This window comes from Micropterus salmoides, unplaced genomic scaffold (genome assembly GCF_014851395.1).
Source record: "Micropterus salmoides isolate LMB-PRFRI ecotype aquatic unplaced genomic scaffold, ASM1485139v1 Ms_hic_scaffold_18, whole genome shotgun sequence".
In the NCBI taxonomy this organism is placed as follows: domain Eukaryota; kingdom Metazoa; phylum Chordata; class Actinopteri; order Centrarchiformes; family Centrarchidae; genus Micropterus; species Micropterus salmoides.
The window spans coordinates 5,722,938-5,750,917 of NW_024040928.1; the positions used below are offsets into that span (position 1 = coordinate 5,722,938).

At 39.9% G+C, this 27,980-nt stretch overlaps 1 protein-coding gene across 1 annotated transcript in view; it reads right to left on the minus strand.

Annotated features, from left to right (window-relative positions):
• LOC119909328 overlaps positions 1-24,453 on the minus strand; it is a 51,606-nt gene extending 27,153 nt beyond the window's left edge. Inside the window, exons 1-44 of the mRNA XM_038727511.1 lie at positions 24,426-24,453; positions 20,058-20,282; positions 19,768-19,941; positions 12,410-12,571; positions 12,122-12,289; positions 11,897-11,926; positions 11,485-11,646; positions 11,197-11,364; positions 10,972-11,001; positions 10,560-10,721; positions 10,272-10,439; positions 10,047-10,076; positions 9,635-9,796; positions 9,347-9,514; positions 9,122-9,151; positions 8,710-8,871; positions 8,422-8,589; positions 8,197-8,226; positions 7,786-7,947; positions 7,498-7,665; positions 7,273-7,302; positions 6,862-7,023; positions 6,574-6,741; positions 6,349-6,378; positions 5,938-6,099; positions 5,650-5,817; positions 5,425-5,454; positions 5,013-5,174; positions 4,725-4,892; positions 4,500-4,529; positions 4,088-4,249; positions 3,800-3,967; positions 3,575-3,604; positions 3,164-3,325; positions 2,876-3,043; positions 2,651-2,680; positions 2,241-2,402; positions 1,953-2,120; positions 1,728-1,757; positions 1,316-1,477; positions 1,028-1,195; positions 803-832; positions 393-554; positions 106-273 (exon numbers count right to left, since the gene is read on the minus strand). Coding sequence (XP_038583439.1) covers positions 106-273; positions 393-554; positions 803-832; positions 1,028-1,195; positions 1,316-1,477; positions 1,728-1,757; positions 1,953-2,120; positions 2,241-2,402; positions 2,651-2,680; positions 2,876-3,043; positions 3,164-3,325; positions 3,575-3,604; positions 3,800-3,967; positions 4,088-4,249; positions 4,500-4,529; positions 4,725-4,892; positions 5,013-5,174; positions 5,425-5,454; positions 5,650-5,817; positions 5,938-6,099; positions 6,349-6,378; positions 6,574-6,741; positions 6,862-7,023; positions 7,273-7,302; positions 7,498-7,665; positions 7,786-7,947; positions 8,197-8,226; positions 8,422-8,589; positions 8,710-8,871; positions 9,122-9,151; positions 9,347-9,514; positions 9,635-9,796; positions 10,047-10,076; positions 10,272-10,439; positions 10,560-10,721; positions 10,972-11,001; positions 11,197-11,364; positions 11,485-11,646; positions 11,897-11,926; positions 12,122-12,289; positions 12,410-12,571; positions 19,768-19,941; positions 20,058-20,282; positions 24,426-24,438 — 5,422 coding nt within the window. The 5' untranslated portion in view covers positions 24,439-24,453. The remainder of the gene's footprint in view (positions 1-105; positions 274-392; positions 555-802; positions 833-1,027; positions 1,196-1,315; positions 1,478-1,727; positions 1,758-1,952; positions 2,121-2,240; positions 2,403-2,650; positions 2,681-2,875; positions 3,044-3,163; positions 3,326-3,574; positions 3,605-3,799; positions 3,968-4,087; positions 4,250-4,499; positions 4,530-4,724; positions 4,893-5,012; positions 5,175-5,424; positions 5,455-5,649; positions 5,818-5,937; positions 6,100-6,348; positions 6,379-6,573; positions 6,742-6,861; positions 7,024-7,272; positions 7,303-7,497; positions 7,666-7,785; positions 7,948-8,196; positions 8,227-8,421; positions 8,590-8,709; positions 8,872-9,121; positions 9,152-9,346; positions 9,515-9,634; positions 9,797-10,046; positions 10,077-10,271; positions 10,440-10,559; positions 10,722-10,971; positions 11,002-11,196; positions 11,365-11,484; positions 11,647-11,896; positions 11,927-12,121; positions 12,290-12,409; positions 12,572-19,767; positions 19,942-20,057; positions 20,283-24,425) is intronic.
• Between the last annotated feature and the right edge of the window lie 3,527 nt (positions 24,454-27,980).

Below are 27,980 nucleotides of genomic sequence, written 5' to 3' on the forward strand. Positions count from 1 at the left end.
CGTATGTCAACACATGTAGGACAGTCAGCCAGATACAGTAGATATTCATTTGTAAATTTTCTAGCACAACTTTTATTTGAACTACTACTAAACAGAAATGCTTACTTGTGATTGGTTCACAGAGCGCTCCATCAGACGGAAGTCCATTTATGCACCCACAGGTTTGGCTGGTGGCATTGCTGCACGCACCGTAGATGTTGCACTGGTCACATGACCAAGCAAACTGCTCCTCACAGTGACACTGCAGTCCTCCAGTGGAGTTTGGATAGCACCCTTTTAAAGACAATTCAAAACAATTCAAGTCATACTTATAAATCATACACCATTGGATAAAAGATAATTCAATCAGCCAAACAGATCATACAAGTAAAAAAATAAGAAACAGTTCTTACCTGTGGTGAAATTTAAGCCTGTTACATTTAAAGACTGAGTGATGGTGTAGGGGAGCAAGACCTTTCTCACAGTGTTCCTGAATAGTTCAATGAAATCTGATGGCACACTGGAGACTGGGATACGCCATTCAAGGACTAGAGCAATGTCATATATAACGACTTCTGTGGAAGAAAACAGGAGAAAGTCCATGACAGGAGTCTGTCATCAGCATATACAACAATATTCACAACACTTTTCATATGTGTAGTGAAGTCCTTTTGAATTAAGTCGATCTAAGTATTCTGCAACACTTGGAGTCAATAAATGTTCTTTTAGATCAATACATTATTTTTCATTTTCCAAAAGTATCTTCAACTACTTCAGACTCTGAAATTGTATCCATTCAACAAAAAGAAAAATATTCACATACCAGGAGGTGGGGTTGGACACGGTGTGATATCTGTGGGGCAACATTGGAGATGAAATGAATACAACTTGTTTATCTGCTTAGGAAAACAAAATGACTTCTATTCTAATCAACATGAACATGCGTATGTCAACACATGTAGGACAGTAAGCCAGATACAGTAGACATTCATTTGTAAATTTTCTAGCACAACTTTTATTTGAACTACTACTAAACAGAAATGCTTACTTGTGATTGGTTCACAGAGCGCTCCATCAGACGGAAGTCCATTTATGCACCCACAGGTTTGGCTGGTGGCATTGCTGCACGCACCGTAGATGTTGCACTGGTCACATGACCAAGCAAACTGCTCCTCACAGTGACACTGCAGTCCTCCAGTGGAGTTTGGATAGCACCCTTTTAAAGACAATTCAAAACAATTCAAGTCATACTTTATAAATCATACACCATTGGATAAAAGATAATTCAATCAGCCAAACAGATCATACAAGTAAAAAAATAAGAAACAGTTCTTACCTGTGGTGAAATTTAAGCCTGTTACATTTAAAGACTGAGTGATGGTGTAGGGGAGCAAGACCTTTCTCACAGTGTTCCTGAATAGTTCAATGAAATCTGATGGCACACTGGAGACTGGGATACGCCATTCAAGGACTAGAGCAATGTCATATATAACGACTTCTGTGGAAGAAAACAGGTGAAAGTCCATGACAGGAGTCTGTCATCAGCATATACAACAATATTCACAACACTTTTCATCATGTGTAGTGAAGTCCTTTTGAATTAAGTCGATCTAAGTATTCTGCAACACTTGGAGTCAATAAATGTTCTTTTAGATCAATACATTATTTTTCATTTTCCAAAAAGTATCTTCAACTACTTCAGACTCTGAAATTGTATCCATTCAACAAAAAGAAAAATATTCACATACCAGGAGGTGGGGTTGGACACGGTGTGATATCTGTGGGGCAACATTGGAGATGAAATGAATACAACTTGTTTATCTGCTTAGGAAAACAAAATGACTTCTATTCTAATCAACATGAACATGCGTATGTCAACACATGTAGGACAGTAAGCCAGATACAGTAGACATTCATTTGTAAATTTTCTAGCACAACTTTTATTTGAACTACTACTAAACAGAAATGCTTACTTGTGATTGGTTCACAGAGCGCTCCATCAGACGGAAGTCCATTTATGCACCCACAGGTTTGGCTGGTGGCATTGCTGCACGCACCGTAGATGTTGCACTGGTCACATGACCAAGCAAACTGCTCCTCACAGTGACACTGCAGTCCTCCAGTGGAGTTTGGATAGCACCCTTTTAAAGACAATTCAAAACAATTCAAGTCATACTTTATAAATCATACACCATTGGATAAAAGATAATTCAATCAGCCAAACAGATCATACAAGTAAAAAAATAAGAAACAGTTCTTACCTGTGGTGAAATTTAAGCCTGTTACATTTAAAGACTGAGTGATGGTGTAGGGGAGCAAGACCTTTCTCACAGTGTTCCTGAATAGTTCAATGAAATCTGATGGCACACTGGAGACTGGGATACGCCATTCAAGGACTAGAGCAATGTCATATATAACGACTTCTGTGGAAGAAAACAGGTGAAAGTCCATGACAGGAGTCTGTCATCAGCATATACAACAATATTCACAACACTTTTCATCATGTAGTGAAGTCCTTTTGAATTAAGTCGATCTAAGTATTCTGCAACACTTGGAGTCAATAAATGTTCTTTTAGATCAATACATTATTTTTCATTTTCCAAAAAGTATCTTCAACTACTTCAGACTCTGAAATTGTATCCATTCAACAAAAAGAAAAATATTCACATACCAGGAGGTGGGGTTGGACACGGTGTGATATCTGTGGGGCAACATTGGAGATGAAATGAATACAACTTGTTTATCTGCTTAGGAAAACAAAATGACTTCTATTCTAATCAACATGAACATGCGTATGTCAACACATGTAGGACAGTAAGCCAGATACAGTAGACATTCATTTGTAAATTTTCTAGCACAACTTTTATTTGAACTACTACTAAACAGAAATGCTTACTTGTGATTGGTTCACAGAGCGCTCCATCAGACGGAAGTCCATTTATGCACCCACAGGTTTGGCTGGTGGCATTGCTGCACGCACCGTAGATGTTGCACTGGTCACATGACCAAGCAAACTGCTCCTCACAGTGACACTGCAGTCCTCCAGTGGAGTTTGGATAGCACCCTTTTAAAGACAATTCAAAACAATTCAAGTCATACTTTATAAATCATACACCATTGGATAAAAGATAATTCAATCAGCCAAACAGATCATACAAGTAAAAAAATAAGAAACAGTTCTTACCTGTGGTGAAATTTAAGCCTGTTACATTTAAAGACTGAGTGATGGTGTAGGGGAGCAAGACCTTTCTCACAGTGTTCCTGAATAGTTCAATGAAATCTGATGGCACACTGGAGACTGGGATACGCCATTCAAGGACTAGAGCAATGTCATATATAACGACTTCTGTGGAAGAAAACAGGTGAAAGTCCATGACAGGAGTCTGTCATCAGCATATACAACAATATTCACAACACTTTTCATCATGTGTAGTGAAGTCCTTTTGAATTAAGTCGATCTAAGTATTCTGCAACACTTGGAGTCAATAAATGTTCTTTTAGATCAATACATTATTTTTCATTTTCCAAAAGTATCTTCAACTACTTCAGACTCTGAAATTGTATCCATTCAACAAAAAGAAAAATATTCACATACCAGGAGGTGGGGTTGGACACGGTGTGATATCTGTGGGGCAACATTGGAGATGAAATGAATACAACTTGTTTATCTGCTTAGGAAAACAAAATGACTTCTATTCTAATCAACATGAACATGCGTATGTCAACACATGTAGGACAGTAAGCCAGATACAGTAGACATTCATTTGTAAATTTTCTAGCACAACTTTTATTTGAACTACTACTAAACAGAAATGCTTACTTGTGATTGGTTCACAGAGCGCTCCATCAGACGGAAGTCCATTTATGCACCCACAGGTTTGGCTGGTGGCATTGCTGCACGCACCGTAGATGTTGCACTGGTCACATGACCAAGCAAACTGCTCCTCACAGTGACACTGCAGTCCTCCAGTGGAGTTTGGATAGCACCCTTTTAAAGACAATTCAAAACAATTCAAGTCATACTTTATAAATCATACACCATTGGATAAAAGATAATTCAATCAGCCAAACAGATCATACAAGTAAAAAAATAAGAAACAGTTCTTACCTGTGGTGAAATTTAAGCCTGTTACATTTAAAGACTGAGTGATGGTGTAGGGGAGCAAGACCTTTCTCACAGTGTTCCTGAATAGTTCAATGAAATCTGATGGCACACTGGAGACTGGGATACGCCATTCAAGGACTAGAGCAATGTCATATATAACGACTTCTGTGGAAGAAAACAGGTGAAAGTCCATGACAGGAGTCTGTCATCAGCATATACAACAATATTCACAACACTTTTCATCATGTGTAGTGAAGTCCTTTTGAATTAAGTCGATCTAAGTATTCTGCAACACTTGGAGTCAATAAATGTTCTTTTAGATCAATACATTATTTTTCATTTTCCAAAAAGTATCTTCAACTACTTCAGACTCTGAAATTGTATCCATTCAACAAAAAGAAAAATATTCACATACCAGGAGGTGGGGTTGGACACGGTGTGATATCTGTGGGGCAACATTGGAGATGAAATGAATACAACTTGTTTATCTGCTTAGGAAAACAAAATGACTTCTATTCTAATCAACATGAACATGCGTATGTCAACACATGTAGGACAGTAAGCCAGATACAGTAGACATTCATTTGTAAATTTTCTAGCACAACTTTTATTTGAACTACTACTAAACAGAAATGCTTACTTGTGATTGGTTCACAGAGCGCTCCATCAGACGGAAGTCCATTTATGCACCCACAGGTTTGGCTGGTGGCATTGCTGCACGCACCGTAGATGTTGCACTGGTCACATGACCAAGCAAACTGCTCCTCACAGTGACACTGCAGTCCTCCAGTGGAGTTTGGATAGCACCCTTTTAAAGACAATTCAAAACAATTCAAGTCATACTTTATAAATCATACACCATTGGATAAAAGATAATTCAATCAGCCAAACAGATCATACAAGTAAAAAAATAAGAAACAGTTCTTACCTGTGGTGAAATTTAAGCCTGTTACATTTAAAGACTGAGTGATGGTGTAGGGGAGCAAGACCTTTCTCACAGTGTTCCTGAATAGTTCAATGAAATCTGATGGCACACTGGAGACTGGGATACGCCATTCAAGGACTAGAGCAATGTCATATATAACGACTTCTGTGGAAGAAAACAGGTGAAAGTCCATGACAGGAGTCTGTCATCAGCATATACAACAATATTCACAACACTTTTCATCATGTGTAGTGAAGTCCTTTTGAATTAAGTCGATCTAAGTATTCTGCAACACTTGGAGTCAATAAATGTTCTTTTAGATCAATACATTATTTTTCATTTTCCAAAAAGTATCTTCAACTACTTCAGACTCTGAAATTGTATCCATTCAACAAAAAGAAAAATATTCACATACCAGGAGGTGGGGTTGGACACGGTGTGATATCTGTGGGGCAACATTGGAGATGAAATGAATACAACTTGTTTATCTGCTTAGGAAAACAAAATGACTTCTATTCTAATCAACATGAACATGCGTATGTCAACACATGTAGGACAGTAAGCCAGATACAGTAGACATTCATTTGTAAATTTTCTAGCACAACTTTTATTTGAACTACTACTAAACAGAAATGCTTACTTGTGATTGGTTCACAGAGCGCTCCATCAGACGGAAGTCCATTTATGCACCCACAGGTTTGGCTGGTGGCATTGCTGCACGCACCGTAGATGTTGCACTGGTCACATGACCAAGCAAACTGCTCCTCACAGTGACACTGCAGTCCTCCAGTGGAGTTTGGATAGCACCCTTTTAAAGACAATTCAAAACAATTCAAGTCATACTTTATAAATCATACACCATTGGATAAAAGATAATTCAATCAGCCAAACAGATCATACAAGTAAAAAAATAAGAAACAGTTCTTACCTGTGGTGAAATTTAAGCCTGTTACATTTAAAGACTGAGTGATGGTGTAGGGGAGCAAGACCTTTCTCACAGTGTTCCTGAATAGTTCAATGAAATCTGATGGCACACTGGAGACTGGGATACGCCATTCAAGGACTAGAGCAATGTCATATATAACGACTTCTGTGGAAGAAAACAGGTGAAAGTCCATGACAGGAGTCTGTCATCAGCATATACAACAATATTCACAACACTTTTCATCATGTGTAGTGAAGTCCTTTTGAATTAAGTCGATCTAAGTATTCTGCAACACTTGGAGTCAATAAATGTTCTTTTAGATCAATACATTATTTTTCATTTTCCAAAAGTATCTTCAACTACTTCAGACTCTGAAATTGTATCCATTCAACAAAAAGAAAAATATTCACATACCAGGAGGTGGGGTTGGACACGGTGTGATATCTGTGGGGCAACATTGGAGATGAAATGAATACAACTTGTTTATCTGCTTAGGAAAACAAAATGACTTCTATTCTAATCAACATGAACATGCGTATGTCAACACATGTAGGACAGTAAGCCAGATACAGTAGACATTCATTTGTAAATTTTCTAGCACAACTTTTATTTGAACTACTACTAAACAGAAATGCTTACTTGTGATTGGTTCACAGAGCGCTCCATCAGACGGAAGTCCATTTATGCACCCACAGGTTTGGCTGGTGGCATTGCTGCACGCACCGTAGATGTTGCACTGGTCACATGACCAAGCAAACTGCTCCTCACAGTGACACTGCAGTCCTCCAGTGGAGTTTGGATAGCACCCTTTTAAAGACAATTCAAAACAATTCAAGTCATACTTTATAAATCATACACCATTGGATAAAAGATAATTCAATCAGCCAAACAGATCATACAAGTAAAAAAATAAGAAACAGTTCTTACCTGTGGTGAAATTTAAGCCTGTTACATTTAAAGACTGAGTGATGGTGTAGGGGAGCAAGACCTTTCTCACAGTGTTCCTGAATAGTTCAATGAAATCTGATGGCACACTGGAGACTGGGATACGCCATTCAAGGACTAGAGCAATGTCATATATAACGACTTCTGTGGAAGAAAACAGGTGAAAGTCCATGACAGGAGTCTGTCATCAGCATATACAACAATATTCACAACACTTTTCATCATGTGTAGTGAAGTCCTTTTGAATTAAGTCGATCTAAGTATTCTGCAACACTTGGAGTCAATAAATGTTCTTTTAGATCAATACATTATTTTTCATTTTCCAAAAGTATCTTCAACTACTTCAGACTCTGAAATTGTATCCATTCAACAAAAAGAAAAATATTCACATACCAGGAGGTGGGGTTGGACACGGTGTGATATCTGTGGGGCAACATTGGAGATGAAATGAATACAACTTGTTTATCTGCTTAGGAAAACAAAATGACTTCTATTCTAATCAACATGAACATGCGTATGTCAACACATGTAGGACAGTAAGCCAGATACAGTAGACATTCATTTGTAAATTTTCTAGCACAACTTTTATTTGAACTACTACTAAACAGAAATGCTTACTTGTGATTGGTTCACAGAGCGCTCCATCAGACGGAAGTCCATTTATGCACCCACAGGTTTGGCTGGTGGCATTGCTGCACGCACCGTAGATGTTGCACTGGTCACATGACCAAGCAAACTGCTCCTCACAGTGACACTGCAGTCCTCCAGTGGAGTTTGGATAGCACCCTTTTAAAGACAATTCAAAACAATTCAAGTCATACTTTATAAATCATACACCATTGGATAAAAGATAATTCAATCAGCCAAACAGATCATACAAGTAAAAAAATAAGAAACAGTTCTTACCTGTGGTGAAATTTAAGCCTGTTACATTTAAAGACTGAGTGATGGTGTAGGGGAGCAAGACCTTTCTCACAGTGTTCCTGAATAGTTCAATGAAATCTGATGGCACACTGGAGACTGGGATACGCCATTCAAGGACTAGAGCAATGTCATATATAACGACTTCTGTGGAAGAAAACAGGTGAAAGTCCATGACAGGAGTCTGTCATCAGCATATACAACAATATTCACAACACTTTTCATCATGTGTAGTGAAGTCCTTTTGAATTAAGTCGATCTAAGTATTCTGCAACACTTGGAGTCAATAAATGTTCTTTTAGATCAATACATTATTTTTCATTTTCCAAAAGTATCTTCAACTACTTCAGACTCTGAAATTGTATCCATTCAACAAAAAGAAAAATATTCACATACCAGGAGGTGGGGTTGGACACGGTGTGATATCTGTGGGGCAACATTGGAGATGAAATGAATACAACTTGTTTATCTGCTTAGGAAAACAAAATGACTTCTATTCTAATCAACATGAACATGCGTATGTCAACACATGTAGGACAGTAAGCCAGATACAGTAGACATTCATTTGTAAATTTTCTAGCACAACTTTTATTTGAACTACTACTAAACAGAAATGCTTACTTGTGATTGGTTCACAGAGCGCTCCATCAGACGGAAGTCCATTTATGCACCCACAGGTTTGGCTGGTGGCATTGCTGCACGCACCGTAGATGTTGCACTGGTCACATGACCAAGCAAACTGCTCCTCACAGTGACACTGCAGTCCTCCAGTGGAGTTTGGATAGCACCCTTTTAAAGACAATTCAAAACAATTCAAGTCATACTTTATAAATCATACACCATTGGATAAAAGATAATTCAATCAGCCAAACAGATCATACAAGTAAAAAAATAAGAAACAGTTCTTACCTGTGGTGAAATTTAAGCCTGTTACATTTAAAGACTGAGTGATGGTGTAGGGGAGCAAGACCTTTCTCACAGTGTTCCTGAATAGTTCAATGAAATCTGATGGCACACTGGAGACTGGGATACGCCATTCAAGGACTAGAGCAATGTCATATATAACGACTTCTGTGGAAGAAAACAGGTGAAAGTCCATGACAGGAGTCTGTCATCAGCATATACAACAATATTCACAACACTTTTCATCATGTGTAGTGAAGTCCTTTTGAATTAAGTCGATCTAAGTATTCTGCAACACTTGGAGTCAATAAATGTTCTTTTAGATCAATACATTATTTTTCATTTTCCAAAAAGTATCTTCAACTACTTCAGACTCTGAAATTGTATCCATTCAACAAAAAGAAAAATATTCACATACCAGGAGGTGGGGTTGGACACGGTGTGATATCTGTGGGGCAACATTGGAGATGAAATGAATACAACTTGTTTATCTGCTTAGGAAAACAAAATGACTTCTATTCTAATCAACATGAACATGCGTATGTCAACACATGTAGGACAGTAAGCCAGATACAGTAGACATTCATTTGTAAATTTTCTAGCACAACTTTTATTTGAACTACTACTAAACAGAAATGCTTACTTGTGATTGGTTCACAGAGCGCTCCATCAGACGGAAGTCCATTTATGCACCCACAGGTTTGGCTGGTGGCATTGCTGCACGCACCGTAGATGTTGCACTGGTCACATGACCAAGCAAACTGCTCCTCACAGTGACACTGCAGTCCTCCAGTGGAGTTTGGATAGCACCCTTTTAAAGACAATTCAAAACAATTCAAGTCATACTTTATAAATCATACACCATTGGATAAAAGATAATTCAATCAGCCAAACAGATCATACAAGTAAAAAAATAAGAAACAGTTCTTACCTGTGGTGAAATTTAAGCCTGTTACATTTAAAGACTGAGTGATGGTGTAGGGGAGCAAGACCTTTCTCACAGTGTTCCTGAATAGTTCAATGAAATCTGATGGCACACTGGAGACTGGGATACGCCATTCAAGGACTAGAGCAATGTCATATATAACGACTTCTGTGGAAGAAAACAGGTGAAAGTCCATGACAGGAGTCTGTCATCAGCATATACAACAATATTCACAACACTTTTCATCATGTGTAGTGAAGTCCTTTTGAATTAAGTCGATCTAAGTATTCTGCAACACTTGGAGTCAATAAATGTTCTTTTAGATCAATACATTATTTTTCATTTTCCAAAAAGTATCTTCAACTACTTCAGACTCTGAAATTGTATCCATTCAACAAAAAGAAAAATATTCACATACCAGGAGGTGGGGTTGGACACGGTGTGATATCTGTGGGGCAACATTGGAGATGAAATGAATACAACTTGTTTATCTGCTTAGGAAAACAAAATGACTTCTATTCTAATCAACATGAACATGCGTATGTCAACACATGTAGGACAGTAAGCCAGATACAGTAGACATTCATTTGTAAATTTTCTAGCACAACTTTTATTTGAACTACTACTAAACAGAAATGCTTACTTGTGATTGGTTCACAGAGCGCTCCATCAGACGGAAGTCCATTTATGCACCCACAGGTTTGGCTGGTGGCATTGCTGCACGCACCGTAGATGTTGCACTGGTCACATGACCAAGCAAACTGCTCCTCACAGTGACACTGCAGTCCTCCAGTGGAGTTTGGATAGCACCCTTTTAAAGACAATTCAAAACAATTCAAGTCATACTTTATAAATCATACACCATTGGATAAAAGATAATTCAATCAGCCAAACAGATCATACAAGTAAAAAAATAAGAAACAGTTCTTACCTGTGGTGAAATTTAAGCCTGTTACATTTAAAGACTGAGTGATGGTGTAGGGGAGCAAGACCTTTCTCACAGTGTTCCTGAATAGTTCAATGAAATCTGATGGCACACTGGAGACTGGGATACGCCATTCAAGGACTAGAGCAATGTCATATATAACGACTTCTGTGGAAGAAAACAGGTGAAAGTCCATGACAGGAGTCTGTCATCAGCATATACAACAATATTCACAACACTTTTCATCATGTGTAGTGAAGTCCTTTTGAATTAAGTCGATCTAAGTATTCTGCAACACTTGGAGTCAATAAATGTTCTTTTAGATCAATACATTATTTTTCATTTTCCAAAAAGTATCTTCAACTACTTCAGACTCTGAAATTGTATCCATTCAACAAAAAGAAAAATATTCACATACCAGGAGGTGGGGTTGGACACGGTGTGATATCTGTGGGGCAACATTGGAGATGAAATGAATACAACTTGTTTATCTGCTTAGGAAAACAAAATGACTTCTATTCTAATCAACATGAACATGCGTATGTCAACACATGTAGGACAGTAAGCCAGATACAGTAGACATTCATTTGTAAATTTTCTAGCACAACTTTTATTTGAACTACTACTAAACAGAAATGCTTACTTGTGATTGGTTCACAGAGCGCTCCATCAGACGGAAGTCCATTTATGCACCCACAGGTTTGGCTGGTGGCATTGCTGCACGCACCGTAGATGTTGCACTGGTCACATGACCAAGCAAACTGCTCCTCACAGTGACACTGCAGTCCTCCAGTGGAGTTTGGATAGCACCCTTTTAAAGACAATTCAAAACAATTCAAGTCATACTTTATAAATCATACACCATTGGATAAAAGATAATTCAATCAGCCAAACAGATCATACAAGTAAAAAAATAAGAAACAGTTCTTACCTGTGGTGAAATTTAAGCCTGTTACATTTAAAGACTGAGTGATGGTGTAGGGGAGCAAGACCTTTCTCACAGTGTTCCTGAATAGTTCAATGAAATCTGATGGCACACTGGAGACTGGGATACGCCATTCAAGGACTAGAGCAATGTCATATATAACGACTTCTGTGGAAGAAAACAGGTGAAAGTCCATGACAGGAGTCTGTCATCAGCATATACAACAATATTCACAACACTTTTCATCATGTGTAGTGAAGTCCTTTTGAATTAAGTCGATCTAAGTATTCTGCAACACTTGGAGTCAATAAATGTTCTTTTAGATCAATACATTATTTTTCATTTTCCAAAAAGTATCTTCAACTACTTCAGACTCTGAAATTGTATCCATTCAACAAAAAGAAAAATATTCACATACCAGGAGGTGGGGTTGGACACGGTGTGATATCTGTGGGGCAACATTGGAGATGAAATGAATACAACTTGTTTATCTGCTTAGGAAAACAAAATGACTTCTATTCTAATCAACATGAACATGCGTATGTCAACACATGTAGGACAGTAAGCCAGATACAGTAGACATTCATTTGTAAATTTTCTAGCACAACTTTTATTTGAACTACTACTAAACAGAAATGCTTACTTGTGATTGGTTCACAGAGCGCTCCATCAGACGGAAGTCCATTTATGCACCCACAGGTTTGGCTGGTGGCATTGCTGCACGCACCGTAGATGTTGCACTGGTCACATGACCAAGCAAACTGCTCCTCACAGTGACACTGCAGTCCTCCAGTGGAGTTTGGATAGCACCCTTTTAAAGACAATTCAAAACAATTCAAGTCATACTTTATAAATCATACACCATTGGATAAAAGATAATTCAATCAGCCAAACAGATCATACAAGTAAAAAAATAAGAAACAGTTCTTACCTGTGGTGAAATTTAAGCCTGTTACATTTAAAGACTGAGTGATGGTGTAGGGGAGCAAGACCTTTCTCACAGTGTTCCTGAATAGTTCAATGAAATCTGATGGCACACTGGAGACTGGGATACGCCATTCAAGGACTAGAGCAATGTCATATATAACGACTTCTGTGGAAGAAAACAGGAGAAAGTCCATGACAGGAGTCTGTCATCAGCATATACAACAATATTCACAACACTTTTCATTATGTGCAGTAAAGTCCTTTTGAATTAAGTAGATGCCAATGTTTCTTGTTCATTAACCTTTATAGCTGACCCTGTTGCTTGAATAACATTCAATTATGAAATTATGATGAATTTCTCACTAAACAAACTGTATACATTCTTTCACAAGGCGTGCTTCTTTTGTAGAGCAGCTGTCTGTATCTGCGGCCTGAGGGGAGAGGGTTGAAACATGAGTTGAGAGGGTGGCTACTACGATCCAGGAGAAGCAGGAGGTGTGGTTTGTCTAAGAGAGTCCTGAGTTTACCCATGACCAAGAGTCTTTGATGGCAGCATCTGACTGTGACATGGTGATCAAAACAAATTTTATTGTCCCAGATGTAGAACTGAAGCTGTCAAGTTCTACTTGCTGGTCATTGATGTAGATGGGGCATTGGGGTGGAGAGTGACGATGAGGAGGTGACTGTCATCACCATTGGGAGAAATGGGCAACGGATTAGTGACATGCTGTAAATGATTCCATGTTGGTGAGTAGGGCGAGTAAGGCTGTGTCATCAAGTATTTTCTAATGGGGGAGAGGCTAAGGAAGTCATTGGTATACAATGTGTATAGGAAGGGGCTGAGGACACAGCCCTGGGGAACTCCGGTGTTGATAGTGATGGTGGTGGATCTAGTGCTTCCCACCCTCACTGCCTGTGGTCTGCCACTGACAATTTTGAATCCAGCAAAGGAGGAGAGGTGGAATGTGGAGATGGTGGGTTGTGTGATCATAAGGGTGTGGTGTTGAATCTTAATTGAAGCTTAAGTCTACAAAGACAATTCTGGCATAACAGCAAGGGGAATCCAGATGTTGAAGGAGTGTAAAGGAGGCATCAGAGATGGGGACTCGAGTTTGAGACTCGGACTCGAATCACGCTTAAGTGACCACAGTGACTTCAGACTCGACTTGAGACTCGTCCTCAAAAGACTTCAGACTTGACTTGGACTCGAGGTGCGGGACTCGTGAACAATGTTTATTTTTAGGAAACCTCTGATGAGCTTGCTGTTATTCCGCTCCCTCCGTTACCTATAACCTGCTTACGCAACACATAGTATCAGCTGGGCGTAGCCACACGTGCGAGAGGACAACAAACACCGGTGTCAGCTGCTGTGCCATTCATCATAAACTTTGACTCGAAATCTTCATACAACAATACCCAAACAAAGAAGCACTGAACGCAAAATAGGTTAATAACCTGAGGTTAGTAAACATATTTAGCTCAGCATTGGCCATCTAACGTTAGCTTGCTTCTTGCTTTAGCTACGACCTACGAGAGGTTAACTACGACTGTCGTTCGTTATGAAAAGATGAATGAGTGTTTCTTTGCTTGCCAAACTTTTGGTGGTCCATTAACGTAATAATTTATCATCCCGCTGGCTGCCATCACGTTAATTATTAACGTTGGCTGCAAAAAGGTTACAGGTTTATTGTTGATCATTTAACCTTACAGTTTCATTTAGTTAATGTTACACTGGTTTGAGAGTCTGGGTTGTGTTCTGTAAGTGAAAAACAGGTTACAGATTTATTGTTGATCATGCAATAGGCAGAAAACTAGGAAGATTGTGTTCAGTACCAGTTTCTCAAGACATTTTGCTATTATGGAGGTATGTGCTACTAGTCTGTAATTATTGAGTTCAGAGGGGCGAGGGATGATGGTGACTGTTTTCCAGAGGGTGGGGACAGTTGCAGTCTGTAGAGACCCAACGAAGGTTAAAAGGGCAACTGGACTTGGTTGAAGATACTGGAAGACGTTTCGTGGTGGCGTAGACCCCCTCCCCTGTTCAATGACGGCTTCTCAACCCTGGTGTAGATGGCTTCCTTGACACCTCTTTCAAACCATCCATCTTCTCTGTCTAAAATGTGCACCTGGTGGTCCTCAAACGAGTGTCCTCTGTCCTTCAGATGTAAGTAGACTGCAGAGTCTTGACCTGAGGAGTTGGTCCTTCTGTGTTGAGCCATTCGTTTGTGTAGTGGTTGCTTAGTCTCCCCAATATACAGGTCTGTGCATTCCTCACTGCATTGGACCGCATACACTAGATTGCTTTTCTTGTGTTTGGGTGTGCGGTCTTTGGGGTGTACCAGCATCTGTCTTAGTGTGTTCTTGGGTTTAAAAAACACAGGGATGTTATGTTTGTTGAAAATCCTCCTGAGTTTCTCTGATACTCCAGACACGTATGGAATCACAATGTTGTTGCGTTTGACCTTCTTTTCCTCCTCCCCTGTAGTTTTGTTCTTCTTGGATCATATGGCTGTTTTCACAAAGGTCCATTTAGGGTATCCACAGGCTGTAAGTGCCCCCTTCAGGTGGTTCCTTCTCTCTGACTTGGGCGCTTGTTGGTATGTTTTCCGCTCTGTGGTGCAGTGTTCTCATGACCCCTAGCTTGTGCTCCAGTGGGTGGTGGGAATCGAACAGTAGGTATTGGTCTGTGTGTGTGGGTTTTCTGTAAACACCAATCTGCAGGCTCCTGTCCTCTTCAATGTGTACAGCGCAGTCCAGGAAGGCCAAACTGTTGTTGTGAACATCTTCTCGTGTGAACTTGATGTTACTGTACACAGAGTTGATGTGTTCTGTGAAGGCTTGCACTTCCTGGCTTTTAATTTTGACCCAGGTGTCATCCACATATCTGTACCAGTGGCTCGGTGCTATTCCTCTGAAGGAGTTGAGGGCTTTATTCTCCACTTCTTCCATGTAGATGTTTGCCACAATTGGGGATACCGGTGAGCCCATGGCACAGCCATGCTTCTGTCTGTAGAATCCACCGTTGTACTGGAAGTAGGTGGTGTTTAGACAGAGGTCGAGTAATTTGCAGATTTGGTCAGGGCTGAGTCTAGTTCTGTTGTCCAGGGTGTATTCTTGTGTTAGCCGTGTCCTAACGGTTTCTACTGCCTCTATGGTGGGGATGCAGGTGAACAAAGAAGTCACGTCATAGGATACCATGGTTTCATCTGGATCCAGTTTTAGTCCTTGAACTTTGTTTACAAAGTCAATAGAGTTTTGGACATGGTGAGGCATGTTTCCCACCAATGGAGCTAAGATGGTAGAAATGTGTTTGGCAATGTTGTAGGTGACCGAGTTAATGCTGCTGATAATCGGCCTGAGTGGGGCTCCTTCTTTGTTTATCTTGGGTAGTCCATAAATGCAAGGAATGGCTTCTCCAGGATACAAACGGTAATATTGTTCACGGGTGACGGTGTTGTCCTTCTGTAACTGTTGTACACATTCTGTGGCTTTTTTCTTGTATCCGCTGGTTGGGTCTCGTCTCAGTGTCTCATACGTGTTTGTGTCCATTAGTAGTGTGTTGACTTTGTTCTGGTAGTCAGCTGTGTTAAGTACTACCGTGCATCTTCCTTTGTCAGCAGGTAGGATAGTGATGTTTTGATCCTTGCTCAGAGATGTCACAGCCTTCCTTTCTTGGATGGTGAGGTTGGAAGGGGGGGCCTTCGCATTAGAAAGGGCTGCAGATACCTTTAGTCTGAGCTGTTCCGCTTCTGTTTCTGTTAATTTGTTTTTCCTAATGGCCGATTCTGTGGCTGTGATGAGGTCTACTATAGGTAGTTGCTGTGGTGTAATGGCGAAGTTTAATCCTTTGGCCAGAATGTCTTTCTCTGGTTGGGTGAGTTCCCTATCTGAGAGGTTTTTCACCCATCTGTTGTCTGTTTCAAGTGTTGTGGGGTTGTTGTCCTTTCTCCTCCAAGACAATTCTCCTGTTCTGTTGGTGCAGCTCGCTCTGGACTGTAGGTTTTGGAATTTCCGGGTCTGTCTTTCTTTGCTCTTGTTGTGCTGGGATAGCTGTGCTTTCTTGATGAAGTCCATGACCTTTCCCAGTGCTGTACTGGGCAGATATGTTTCTAGTTTGTGGTGTATGTTGTCCATTTCTTTGTTCAGGGCTTCAATTGTGAAGTGTATCTGTCTCAGTCTCTCGTTCAGTAGCTGGTGTTGTGCTTTCTCCAGGATTATTCCGGCTCTGTGTCCTTTTACCGTGGAGCCTAAGTGTAGGCTGTTGGGAATAAGTTTGTGTTGTCGGCATCTCAGGTTGAATCGTAGATGGTTCCTGTAGTCTGCAATTTTCCTGGCTGTCCTTTCATACTCCCGTACCAATCTGTGGGTGTACATCCCAAAATGATAAGCAAGATGTCTATGAAGATTCTCAGTCATCCAGGTCATAGTTATCCAACGAAGGTTAAAATCAAGGGCAACTGGACTTGGTTGAAGATACTGGAAGACGTTTCGTCCCTCATCCAAAGGACTTCTTCAGTTCTGACTGACTTGCAGGGAAACTCAGCTATTTAACCTCAGTGGGGTCGTTGGCCCGGGTCATCGATACCGCTGGTTCGTTAGTGTTCCTTGTTGCTGTGACGACAGTCATCGTTGGTATCTTCACCTGAGGCCAATAGGTTACGTTTGTTGAGTTTCCTAGGAAAAAAAAGCTAAGAATCACTCACACTCCCAGTTATTTAAGACAGCTCGAGAGGTCTCTCAAGTGGTTAGGAGCTGCCAGTAGGGGCTTGTGATGGCAATGTGGAGACATGCACAAATCTTTCAGAAGAGGAAAAATGTTTCTGACTTATTTGATGACACGCAGTTAATAAGACGGGGTCAGACAGAATCCTTATCAGCGAGACGGTGAGGGACGTCATCTCAGTTACATTGAAGGTGGAGATGACGTTTCATTTATTTGCCACAGGACAAACGCAGCAATGCTGACGATTTTGGCTGTCACAACCATCAATAAGCTGAATAGTCATGGAAACAATTATAGCACTAGGCTACAGCTCCACACCCCCCGTAATCCGACAGAAGCAAACACAGTTCATGCAAAAAGCCGACAATACAGGAGTAGTAGGTGTATTTGATGGGGCTTTTTAACTTTTTTATCTTTAATTTCTTAGGGATTTCACCATTCAATGTGAATTTATCTGAGAATATTTTTAAATAAGGAAATGTATTCAGTGATTGGTCCTTGGCTACGTCATCATCCAAAATCCTGTTTGCAGCACAGCAAAGTGTCGTAAATCAGCACTATGACTGACACTTAAGATTTAGTCCTACTCTTCATTCAAATTAGGACAATGATGCTTGATAACTAACTTTTAAGCACAGCTTAGAGCCAAGAATTTTTTTACTCTTAAGTCAGTTCTTAGCAGTGTTCTTATGAGTAATTCTGAGAAGGTTGATAAATACGGGCCCAGGTCTCTGGTGAATGAGTTGGGGTCAGTGAGTGCAGGAGTGCTGGCTCCTTTACAATTAAAGAGTCTACTGTACTTTAGCCATGCAAAGCAAAACATTTTATGGAATGAAGCCAAACAGGTGTAATCTTTTCAATCAAAACTAGAAAACCTGGTAGAGACTGTATCTATCTACATGTTCTTTTCCTCAGGTATTTGCTGAAACCAGGTATCTGATTAAAGTTAAATCTGCATGTGTTTGGCAAGGACTTGCATGCCTCCATTTACATGTAAAAGTTCCTCATTCCAACTTTATTTAAGGTCATGCAAAAGAATATGAGGAAGCAGGTGGTTCCTTGTTTTGTGTTCAGGATAGTAACACAAATAAGCTTCTAATTAACTAAACTAACTAAAAAGCATTTACCCACTATGGTAGAACAGCCACAAACAGATGTTTTAGGTTGGGAATTTAATGGCGGGGGGTTGTGCTTACAGCCCAACACCGTGCAGGACGTTTGGCATTTGCCAGAGAACACCAAGATTGGCAAATTCGCCACTGGCGCCCTGTGCTCTTCACAGATGAAAGCAGGTTCACACTGAGCACATGTGACAGACGTGACAGAGTCTGGAGACGCCGTGGAAAACGTTCTGCTGCCTGCAACATACGCCAGCAGGACCGGTTTGGCGGTGGGTCAGTAATGGTGTGGGGTGGCATTTCTTTGGGGGGCCGCACAGCCCTCCATGTGCTCGGCAGAGGTAGCCTGACTACCATTAGGTACCGAGATGAGATCCTCAGACCCCTTGTGAGACCATATGCTGGTGCGGTTGGCCCTGGGTTCCTCCTAATGCAAGACAATGCTAGACCTCATGTGGCTGGAGTGTGTCAGCAGTTCCTGCAAGAGGAAGGCATTGATGCTATGGACTGGCCCGCCTGTTCCCCAGACCTGAATCCAATTGAGCACATCTGGGACATCATGTCTCGCTCCATCCACCAACACCACGTTGCACCACAGACTGTTCATGACTTTTCGGATGCTTTAGTCCAGTTCTGGGAGGAGATCCCTCAGGAGACCATCCGCCACCTCATCAGGAGCATGCCCAGGCGTTGTAGGGAGGTCATACAGGCACGTGGAGGCCACACACACTACTGAGTGTCATTTTGACTTGTTTTAAGGACATTACATCAAAGTTGGTTCGGCCTGTAGTGTGGTTTTCCACTTTGATTTTGAGTGTGACTCCAAATCCAGACCTCCTTGGGTTGATATATTTGATTTCCATTGATAATTTTTGTGTGAGTTTGTTGTCAGCACATTCAACTATGTAAAGAAAGGAGTATTTAATGAAATTATTTCATTCATTCAGATCTAGGATGTGTTATTTTAGTGTTCCCTTTTTACTTTTGAGCAGTTTCTTTAGGAATCTGCTAGTAACTATAGCTGTAATATAAATGTAGTGGAAGTATAAAGTATTATAAAATAGCAAAACACATGAACTTATGTACAGTATTTGAGGAAATTATACTATAAGCACCATAATACCTCACTTTGGAATTTCTCTGCAACAGCACTATGCCCTTCAGATATGAGTCAAAGTACTCCCTATCCAGTGAAAGGCTCAGTCAGTAGTCATAATTATATATTATACCTTTAGTGCTTTGATGCATTAACATGTAAGCATTTTAATATTGTATTTAACTGTGGTAGAGATAATTTTACTAATTTTATACACTGTTGGATGGTTTAATGTAATGTTTAATGTAACAATGCATTGTATTTTACATGCTAATTATATGTTTTTTAAAATCTTCATCTGCAAAGTAACTATGATGAAATATGAACACAGAATGAACATGTAGGTTTTTTCCCAGGTGATACACATCAGAGTCCAATGAGATTATGTATCTAAATCTCTTTTGGTTGTGCTGGGCCTACAGTACCTGGTAGACTGGTGTTAAGCTGGCAGTACTGGCCGTCAGCTGGAAGCCCATTAATGCATCCACATGTGTCATCGATGATCGCATCACAGGCTCCATAGTCAATGCAGCTGTTATATGACCAAGCAAAACTCGGCTCACATCTGCACTGGTATCCAGTCGTATTTGGTGAACACACTATGTGAAGAAGAAGCAGCACACAATATCAATGATTTATGACATGTTTACTCGTAAAGTTAAAAGATATTTATTTTTGGCAAACAATGGCAACAAATGAGTGGATTTAGTTGTACCTGTTGTTGCGGCAATGCTGTTAATTTCAACAGTGTTGTTGATGAGCACAGGACTGAATGTGTTCAAAAGCGTTCGGAGGTGCTCCAGGTCAGAGATGTTTAGAACAACTTGGAGGACATAATCAGAGGAATCCAGAGACTGTGTGTATCCCTGAGCCTCCAGACTGTAGCATATAACCACAAGAACAACCATGTATCCTACTGCCTTTGGTAAAGCCATCCTGACTAAAGAGAGAAAACAACACAAAGATTTCTCATTACTAAATCAGTCAGAAGAAATGTACAGGCCTACATGTATTACTTAAATTAATGACTGATGATATACATTCTTGAAAGTGGTGTTATGTGAGGTTGTACTGATAAGAAAGCAGGTAACAATGCTACCAGGACGCCAAAAATATAAAAACGTCAGCACCTTCCTCATAAGTGAAAAGAAAACTTGTAGTTAGTCAAGTTTGAGGGCATGCCGTCATTCAGTGAGTTATACTGTGGGATATTTTTTTCAGCCTATGCTTAAAATAAAGATGTGAGAGGGGGTAGAATATCCCAAGTACTGGTGCTGGCCTTTTAAACAATATTTCTTTACAGTTGGTCAAATTGGTGCCATTAAAGATATGTTAAATTAGCTATTAGCAGTTTCTGTTTGCAATGTACCAAAAGATGTGCAGATAACTATCACAGGACTACTTTGATACTGAAGAAAGTTCTGGAGTTGTAAGAAATGTGTTTTTACTGTGGTCTCTGGATTTATCTATAGACGTTTATTTGTGATTTTGCAACATAGGAGGTGAAGTGTAAGTCCAGCTGAATCTGAAAATATATAATATGACTGTGTAATATCTGTGTGTTCAGATTTCACTTATTACTACAGGAACTTTGTTGGGCAGTTACTCAGTAACACGTTACTGTAATATTATTGCTTCTAGTAACTAGTAGGTTGGTGTAAGAGATTACTTAACAGTTATTAATTCAAATAATCGTGCATTACAGTGGTACTGGAACTTGATTTGTTTTGTTGTAATTTATGGGTAACGATATATGCTCAATTGTGTGGCAGGTCAGGGGCAGTTCAAGTTGAGAAGCTGGACCTTATATTGTTCAAGTTGGCTGCTGTTCAAGTATTCTAAGCCATTAATGTGAGTTTTTCACAGTCAAAGATGCAAAGAACATTCTCTCTGTCAAGCCTCCAAAAAAATATTCTCCTTGTCATGGTGATACAGCTTGTGAGTACCAATGACCGATGCACCGTTTAGCCTCCAAAATGCAGACAGCAAGTAAAGAGGATTTATTCTTTGAAATCACAAAATTGTCAAGATAAATGTTCAGAATACATAGTTTGGGATTAAGAGGTAAACTTATGCCAATAATGTATGTAGATGTAGCACCTTCCTGCAAAACTCACTAATGTGAGAACAATCTCATATGCAGTGCAACAATGAACTTTTCTGACTGTTACACTTAATACATGTATCAGGGATTTGGGGGTTAAAATAACGTAGCCTGGCGTAATGTACTGCCTACTCAACCATTTATATTGCAGCAATTTGGTATTTGTATTAACAGTTTGGGTTTGGGACATTGAACAGGATTTGACCACTCTGCCTCAGTTACCTTATCTTCCAAATCTGTATTCCATGCTCACAAAATGTTCTCTGAGGATTCCTTGGATTTACTGACGAACAGATTTTATAACACAGGCACTTGCCCCCTAGCTTGAAGATTTTTCAACGTGATGTCTTCTAATGTCCATAAAGGGGGAAGGCTCAAACTACTACTATTACCTTGTTTATATAACTTCTTAAATTTAGAGATACTTAAAAAATGTTTATTTACTTTAGTGAAACCTACTCTGCCTGATTTAAAGTCATCGTTGTCAAAAGCGTTTTTTTCTCACCTAGATAGGCAAGAGCATTATGCCAAATCAGTATTGTATTTTTCATGAAGTGATTTTTAGTAAGTTTAAGGAGTCTTTTTGTGTCTGCTGAGTGTAAATATGAAGGCAAAGGCACTACAGTCGAATAAGATTCCAGTGTAACCCAAGCCAGAGGATGGTTCCAAAAGTAGAACATACTTGCCCTAATTTGCGCTGCCCAGTAGTACCATGCGAGATTTGGAAGTTGCAGACCACCTCGATCATATGGTAGATACAGTAAGGACAACCTGAGTCGTGGGCACTTTTTATGCCAAATAAAGTTGGAGAAGTTTTCTTAAGCAGTTGAAAAAAGGAGGAAGGTGGAGAGGCTGGGAGTGATAGTAAGAGATACAAAAATTTACTTAATATTGTCATTTTTAAGATGTTAATACATTAGAGATATGGGTTATTTTATGGTGCTGACCCTGCATAGTCGAAGGTTCAGTGCTTGATGGGTGGAGCCTGATTCGACTGTCAATCTCACCGTCGAAGCTTCGCAGCAAAATCATAACGCATCATGCCATTTTTGCGAAATGGGGTTTCTCCCAATTAGTTAACATACTGCCTACAACAATATAAATTTCAACATAAAATGCTGTAAATAGACATGTAAAAAGAAAAAAATCTTGTAATGATTTAAAAGTTCAGGAAAAAAATCCAAAATTACCCTTAAAGAAGGCGGTTCAGTGCGCATGTGAATGCGTAACGTAGGCGTATGTGTGTGTATGTGTGTAGCCATGCAGTCTATGATGTAGCCTAGTGGCAGAGAGATGGAGCCACAGCCTCACTGCTGTTGTGCCGACTTGTCCGCAACTCGTGGAACATTCGGATAATTTATCACCATTGATGAACCATACAAAGAACCGTGACGTGCATGCATTTGTCGGCCGCGCAACTCTGCACAAGACCGAGCAATGAGGAAATGATCAACAATAAGCCTCAGTTTATCTTTAACATAAATGTACAGCATAAGTTACATTGACTAATGAATAGAGGCTGCAGTTCTTATTTTAAGGTCATTATTTAGGAGCAGAATTGGTCTCTACCAGCCCTCTGCCCCTTTTCATAATAGGATAGGCTTTTTGTTGCCTTATCAGTGGATAAAACATTATGTTTTAATAATTAATTCATGAATTAATTAATAATAATTAATGAAGGGGAAGGGCTCAAGTTCTTAGAAATTTTTTTTCAAAGTATTCCATTTCTTTTCTATGTAATTAATATTTGGAGCTTGGAGTAAAACTTCATCATCATCATCATTTGCCCTCTTAAAAAGGCTTTAAGGCTTCCCACCTCATAGAAGCAGATGTCTGATCAGTATTAGCTTCAAAATATAAATCTATTTGTGCTCCAATAGGCTCTATGAAGCCGGGGTCCCTACGCCAAACTGTTTGTAAGCGCCACCGAGGGGAATGTGGTACAAAATATGAAAACACGAGGTCGGACATGATCTGATACTGTCATACCAACAATTCAATACAATTACTAAATCTGCTGAGATAGGTAATAATCAATTCTAGCGAAACTCTGATGTGTACTAGAATGAGTTTGCCGGTCAGGATGTTAACTCTCCATACATCTACAAGATTGAATTCTCTTATACACTGTAATAGTTATTTTCTAGTTTAAGCATGTGGGCATCAATTCCAGTAGATCTCTCCAGTTCTGGTTGGAGTACACAATTAAAATCCCCACCCTTAGCAAATTGGCCAGGCAGAGCAGCCAGGGTCAAAACAGTTGTCTAAAGAAGTTTGGATTGTCATTATTAATCCCATATACATAAACAAGGTTTAGTTTTAGAGGATTTTAGAGAACCAGGCCATCTCCTCCTTACCCTAACCACATCGTCTGGGACCAAGTGGGTCTCCAGGAGAAAAACTACCTTGGTTTCCAACTGACGAAGCCCACTCATAACCTGTTTAAGCTTGACAAGTCTATTTAGCCGTCTCACATTCCAGGATGTGAAATGGAGATCAGAAACCATAAGTGAGGGTTCCTACTTTGCTAATGCATTTGGTGAGTATACACAAGGTGGCTGAAAGGCAAGAAAAACAAAACAAAACAAAAACAATAATAATACATATCCCCATATTTTGCTAATAGAACATGACTAAACAGAACAGAGTGTACTTCTCCAACAGAGATGCACCAACACATCCCATAATGCGTACATCCTGAAAGCTCAAAACAAAGCTTAGCTACAGAGCTACGCTGGTCCACCTGAACTACTATCATTGGAGGAATAGCTTGCTTTACTGTACAGGTGGGGCCCCTCCATACTTTACATTAGGCTGTTATACTGAGCTACTAAGCAAAGTCAAGTTTGAAACACGTCTGTACAGTATTCCAATGTTGTCCTAATGCTGTTGTGACCAACATGACATCAACATGACATGTTATTGTTGCCCAGCACAACCCATGCCAAACAACAGTAGCATTATTCGAGGTGTAATTACCGTTATGATTCATTCACCCGCAGTCTCCATGTTGCTGTAGTCTTTTCACAAACTCTCCTGCATCCGAACCCGTATCGAAAGAGTGACACTTATAAGTGACGTCCCTTATAGGTTACCAGGAGGATTTCTGGTTGCACAATCCTGCAACGGAATAAACAGGGAAGCCAGGTAATTTTTCACAAGGTCGAAAGCCTTCTGGCGCTTGCACAGGTCAGCAGAGATGTCAGGGAAGAACAGCACTTTTTGATTGTCCAGGAGTATGGGACCCTTCAATCTGGCAGCTCTCATGATCTGTATTTTGTCTGTGTAGTTCAGAAGCTTCATAATGGGTCCCTGGGTCGCTCCGTTGAGCGTGTTCCCGAGTCTGTGAGCCCGCTTGATCAGTGGCTTTATGAGTAGAGTTTTGGGCGATACGTTTTGTGAATTTCAGGGTGGGTGAAATAGGGTGAAGCATCTCCCCATTAAGAGAGACACTGTACGCATTTTTACAGCAGCATAACTTTATAGTCCCAACACTTCGACAGGATTGGTCAGAATCTAATGTTAACTCATGTTCTGTGTTCTTCTCCGCATCCAAAAGTTATCACACACAGTTTACTCCACTTTTTGGAGTAAAGCAGCTCAGGATTGATCAGGAGGACATCAAATTTCAGAAGCTAAAAGTTAAATTCTGAAAAAAAAAATCTTTTAAAAAAGTTGTGTGTGGTGCTTTTACAGTGTACACAGATTTAGAACTAGACAGTGAATCATGAAACAGACTGTTCTTTCAAACTGTTCTTTGTCTTCACTCAGAATGAAACTGATGTTGTTCTGTATCAGTTCAGTCCGATCAGCTGCAGCGTCCAATCAGTAACGGCTAATCCAATATGGATATGTCCCGGTCAGTGAAAGATTTTTGTGAAGGATGACCTCGGCTGCTGTTGAAAAGTCTTTTTTTTGCTTAGGTTCCTAACAGAGTGAAGTGACCCAGAAGTATTTAAGAGGCAGTCATGAAAAGAGCTGGGGTGAGTTCAATCTCAAAATGTTTTCGGATTGAATAACATGTTTCCTTGAAACCTTGTGCAACGTGTGGGCCTCAAGGTATGCTTTCTCCTGTTTGATGGGTGTGTCAGAAGTGTTACCCAATCAAGTGCACCAAGAATGTAAACACAGCCCTATTGAAAAGGCAGTACAGTGCACTGCGCTTGTGTACACAACTGTGTGTCCAATGCACCGCCGCTTCTGTTGAAATAAAGTTCCTAAGTTTTGTTGGTGCTGAACTCAGCCCTGGTCGAATTCTCTAGAAGCTAAGGAAAGGTGCTTCATGCTTCCTTTACGAAAGGAAAGGAGATAATGCCGTCCCACAATTCCTTGCTGCAGCAACATTTAAAGTAATGCAGCATTCTCAAACTCATACAATAAAATTCATCTTGAGTAAGACCCAATTTCCATGTTTCTTTTGGCTTTGCTGTAATCTAATACTGTACCTATCAACATTATATTTTCCAAGTCCTTCTGAATTCTCTTTCACATCTTTCCTTGACATCTTGACGTTTTTTCATTGAGCTCAAGGAAAAGGGGATTAGAAAAGGAATCTTTTTGACTATTCAACCGCAGCCCTCGTGTATCCTCGCTCAATGCTCCTCAGAGATCCTTGCTCCTCGCTCCTCATAACAAATTTAGGGGCTGTGTTTGAAAAGTTATTTTTGCTTCAGAAGGTTCCTAACGGAGTAAAGTGACCAGGAAGTATTTAAAGGTTTAGTGTGTAAGTTTAAGTGGCATCTAGTAGTGAGGGTTTCGAATTGCAGCCAGCGGTTCACAGTACATTCACATGCTCTTTGGCTGGTCCCATTTCCTGAGTTATGAAGTCGGTTTCTGACTTCAGTGTGCTCTTAAGTTGTAATGTGGAATCCACATGGACACTACTACAAAGATGTGCTGGATTATTCATTCTACATGTACACCAAACTAACCGATATAACCATATTACACATTATATGTTTGCAAAATATGTGTATTCAAGCAGGAGAGGAAAAAGAGCTGGGTTGCTTGTGTGTCTTCGCTGGTGGGGACACTGCTACAAGTAATATTTCTCTCCAACGTGCGTTCATTGTGCAACGAACTGGACGAACTTCAGCTACTGGTGGGGAAAAATAGTGATTTGTATTCACCTTCTGTTCTGTACTTCACGGAGACGTGGCTGTGTGAACTGATACTGGCTGGCTACCAACTGCACAGAGCGGACCGCAATACAGAAATCTCCTGCCAAACAAAAAGTGAAGGTGTCTGTTTTTACATTAACAATGGCCGGTGTACCGATGTGACAGTGATTAGCATCTCCTAATCTGGAATATTTTGTCTTTAACTGTAAACCGTTTTACTTCCCCTCGTGAGTTTGCGTCATTCACTCTGGTTGGTGTTTACATTCCACTGCAGGCCAACGTGCAGGACGCACAGCGCATGCTGGCAAACCGGATACTGTGTGTGGAGCAGACAAACCCGGACTCCCTTGTTATTGTTGATGGTGACTTTAACAAAAGAAAGTAGTTTATAGAGTGTCCAACCAGAGAGGGGAACACTTTGGATCACTGCTACACCACAATTAGCAGTGCCTGTCACGTTGTGCCCCGCGCTCAACTGGGACACTCTTATTACTTCCCACATGGAAAGAACCTATATGAGGATATATGCGCATATATGAAACCTATAAGCAGTTTATATGCACATATATGCTGCAAATATACAGCATATATGCACATATATGATAATATATATGCTGCATATATACACATATATGCAAAATTGAGGTGCATATACAGGCCATATAGGTCTCCGGTATTGCTTCTTTATATCCACATATAAGCCCTATATGTGGATGCAAGATATGTCTCCTATATAGCTCATGACAGGATGTGGTCATTTTGTAGCTCACATCTCACTTTGGCAACTGTCATACATGATGCCTAGCTCATATTTTCTATTATCAAGGCAATAACTAAGAACTAAAAGAAAATTATGCAAGGACTTATGTATGTGCGAACACGTGAAATTGGTATCACATGTAATTGGCATGTTATGGAATTTAACAATTAAGTGAGAGGAGATGGAAAGCTATGATGTTTACATGTTTTCCTGAAACATTTACAAGGTCAATTCTTTCTTGTATAAAGATAGTGGAAAGGAAGGAAATGTATAACAAAATGGTTTGTTGTTTTTTTATTTTGTCAATCAAGCCTTTTTTCTCTCCAATTTCAAGTCACTTCCAGATTCACATTACAGCTCATACACATCCACACATTCACCGTTACATCCACCAAATGCAATGCAAAATGCAATGTTTTCTGTATTGGCTTAATGCAGTTTCTAGATGAATTTGGCTGAAAGGTCATTAGTCTAAATGTAGCAAAAAAAAACTAACAAAAAAACAAAAGTACATAGAACATACATTCAAGTAATCATCATCATCCCACATCTATCTGAGCATTTCACTGTGGTTAATGAATTTGAAGACAATGTCAAAATTTCTGTTCAGTTTTTTGTCTTATTTTTGTTCTTGTACTATTTGATTGTTCTTAA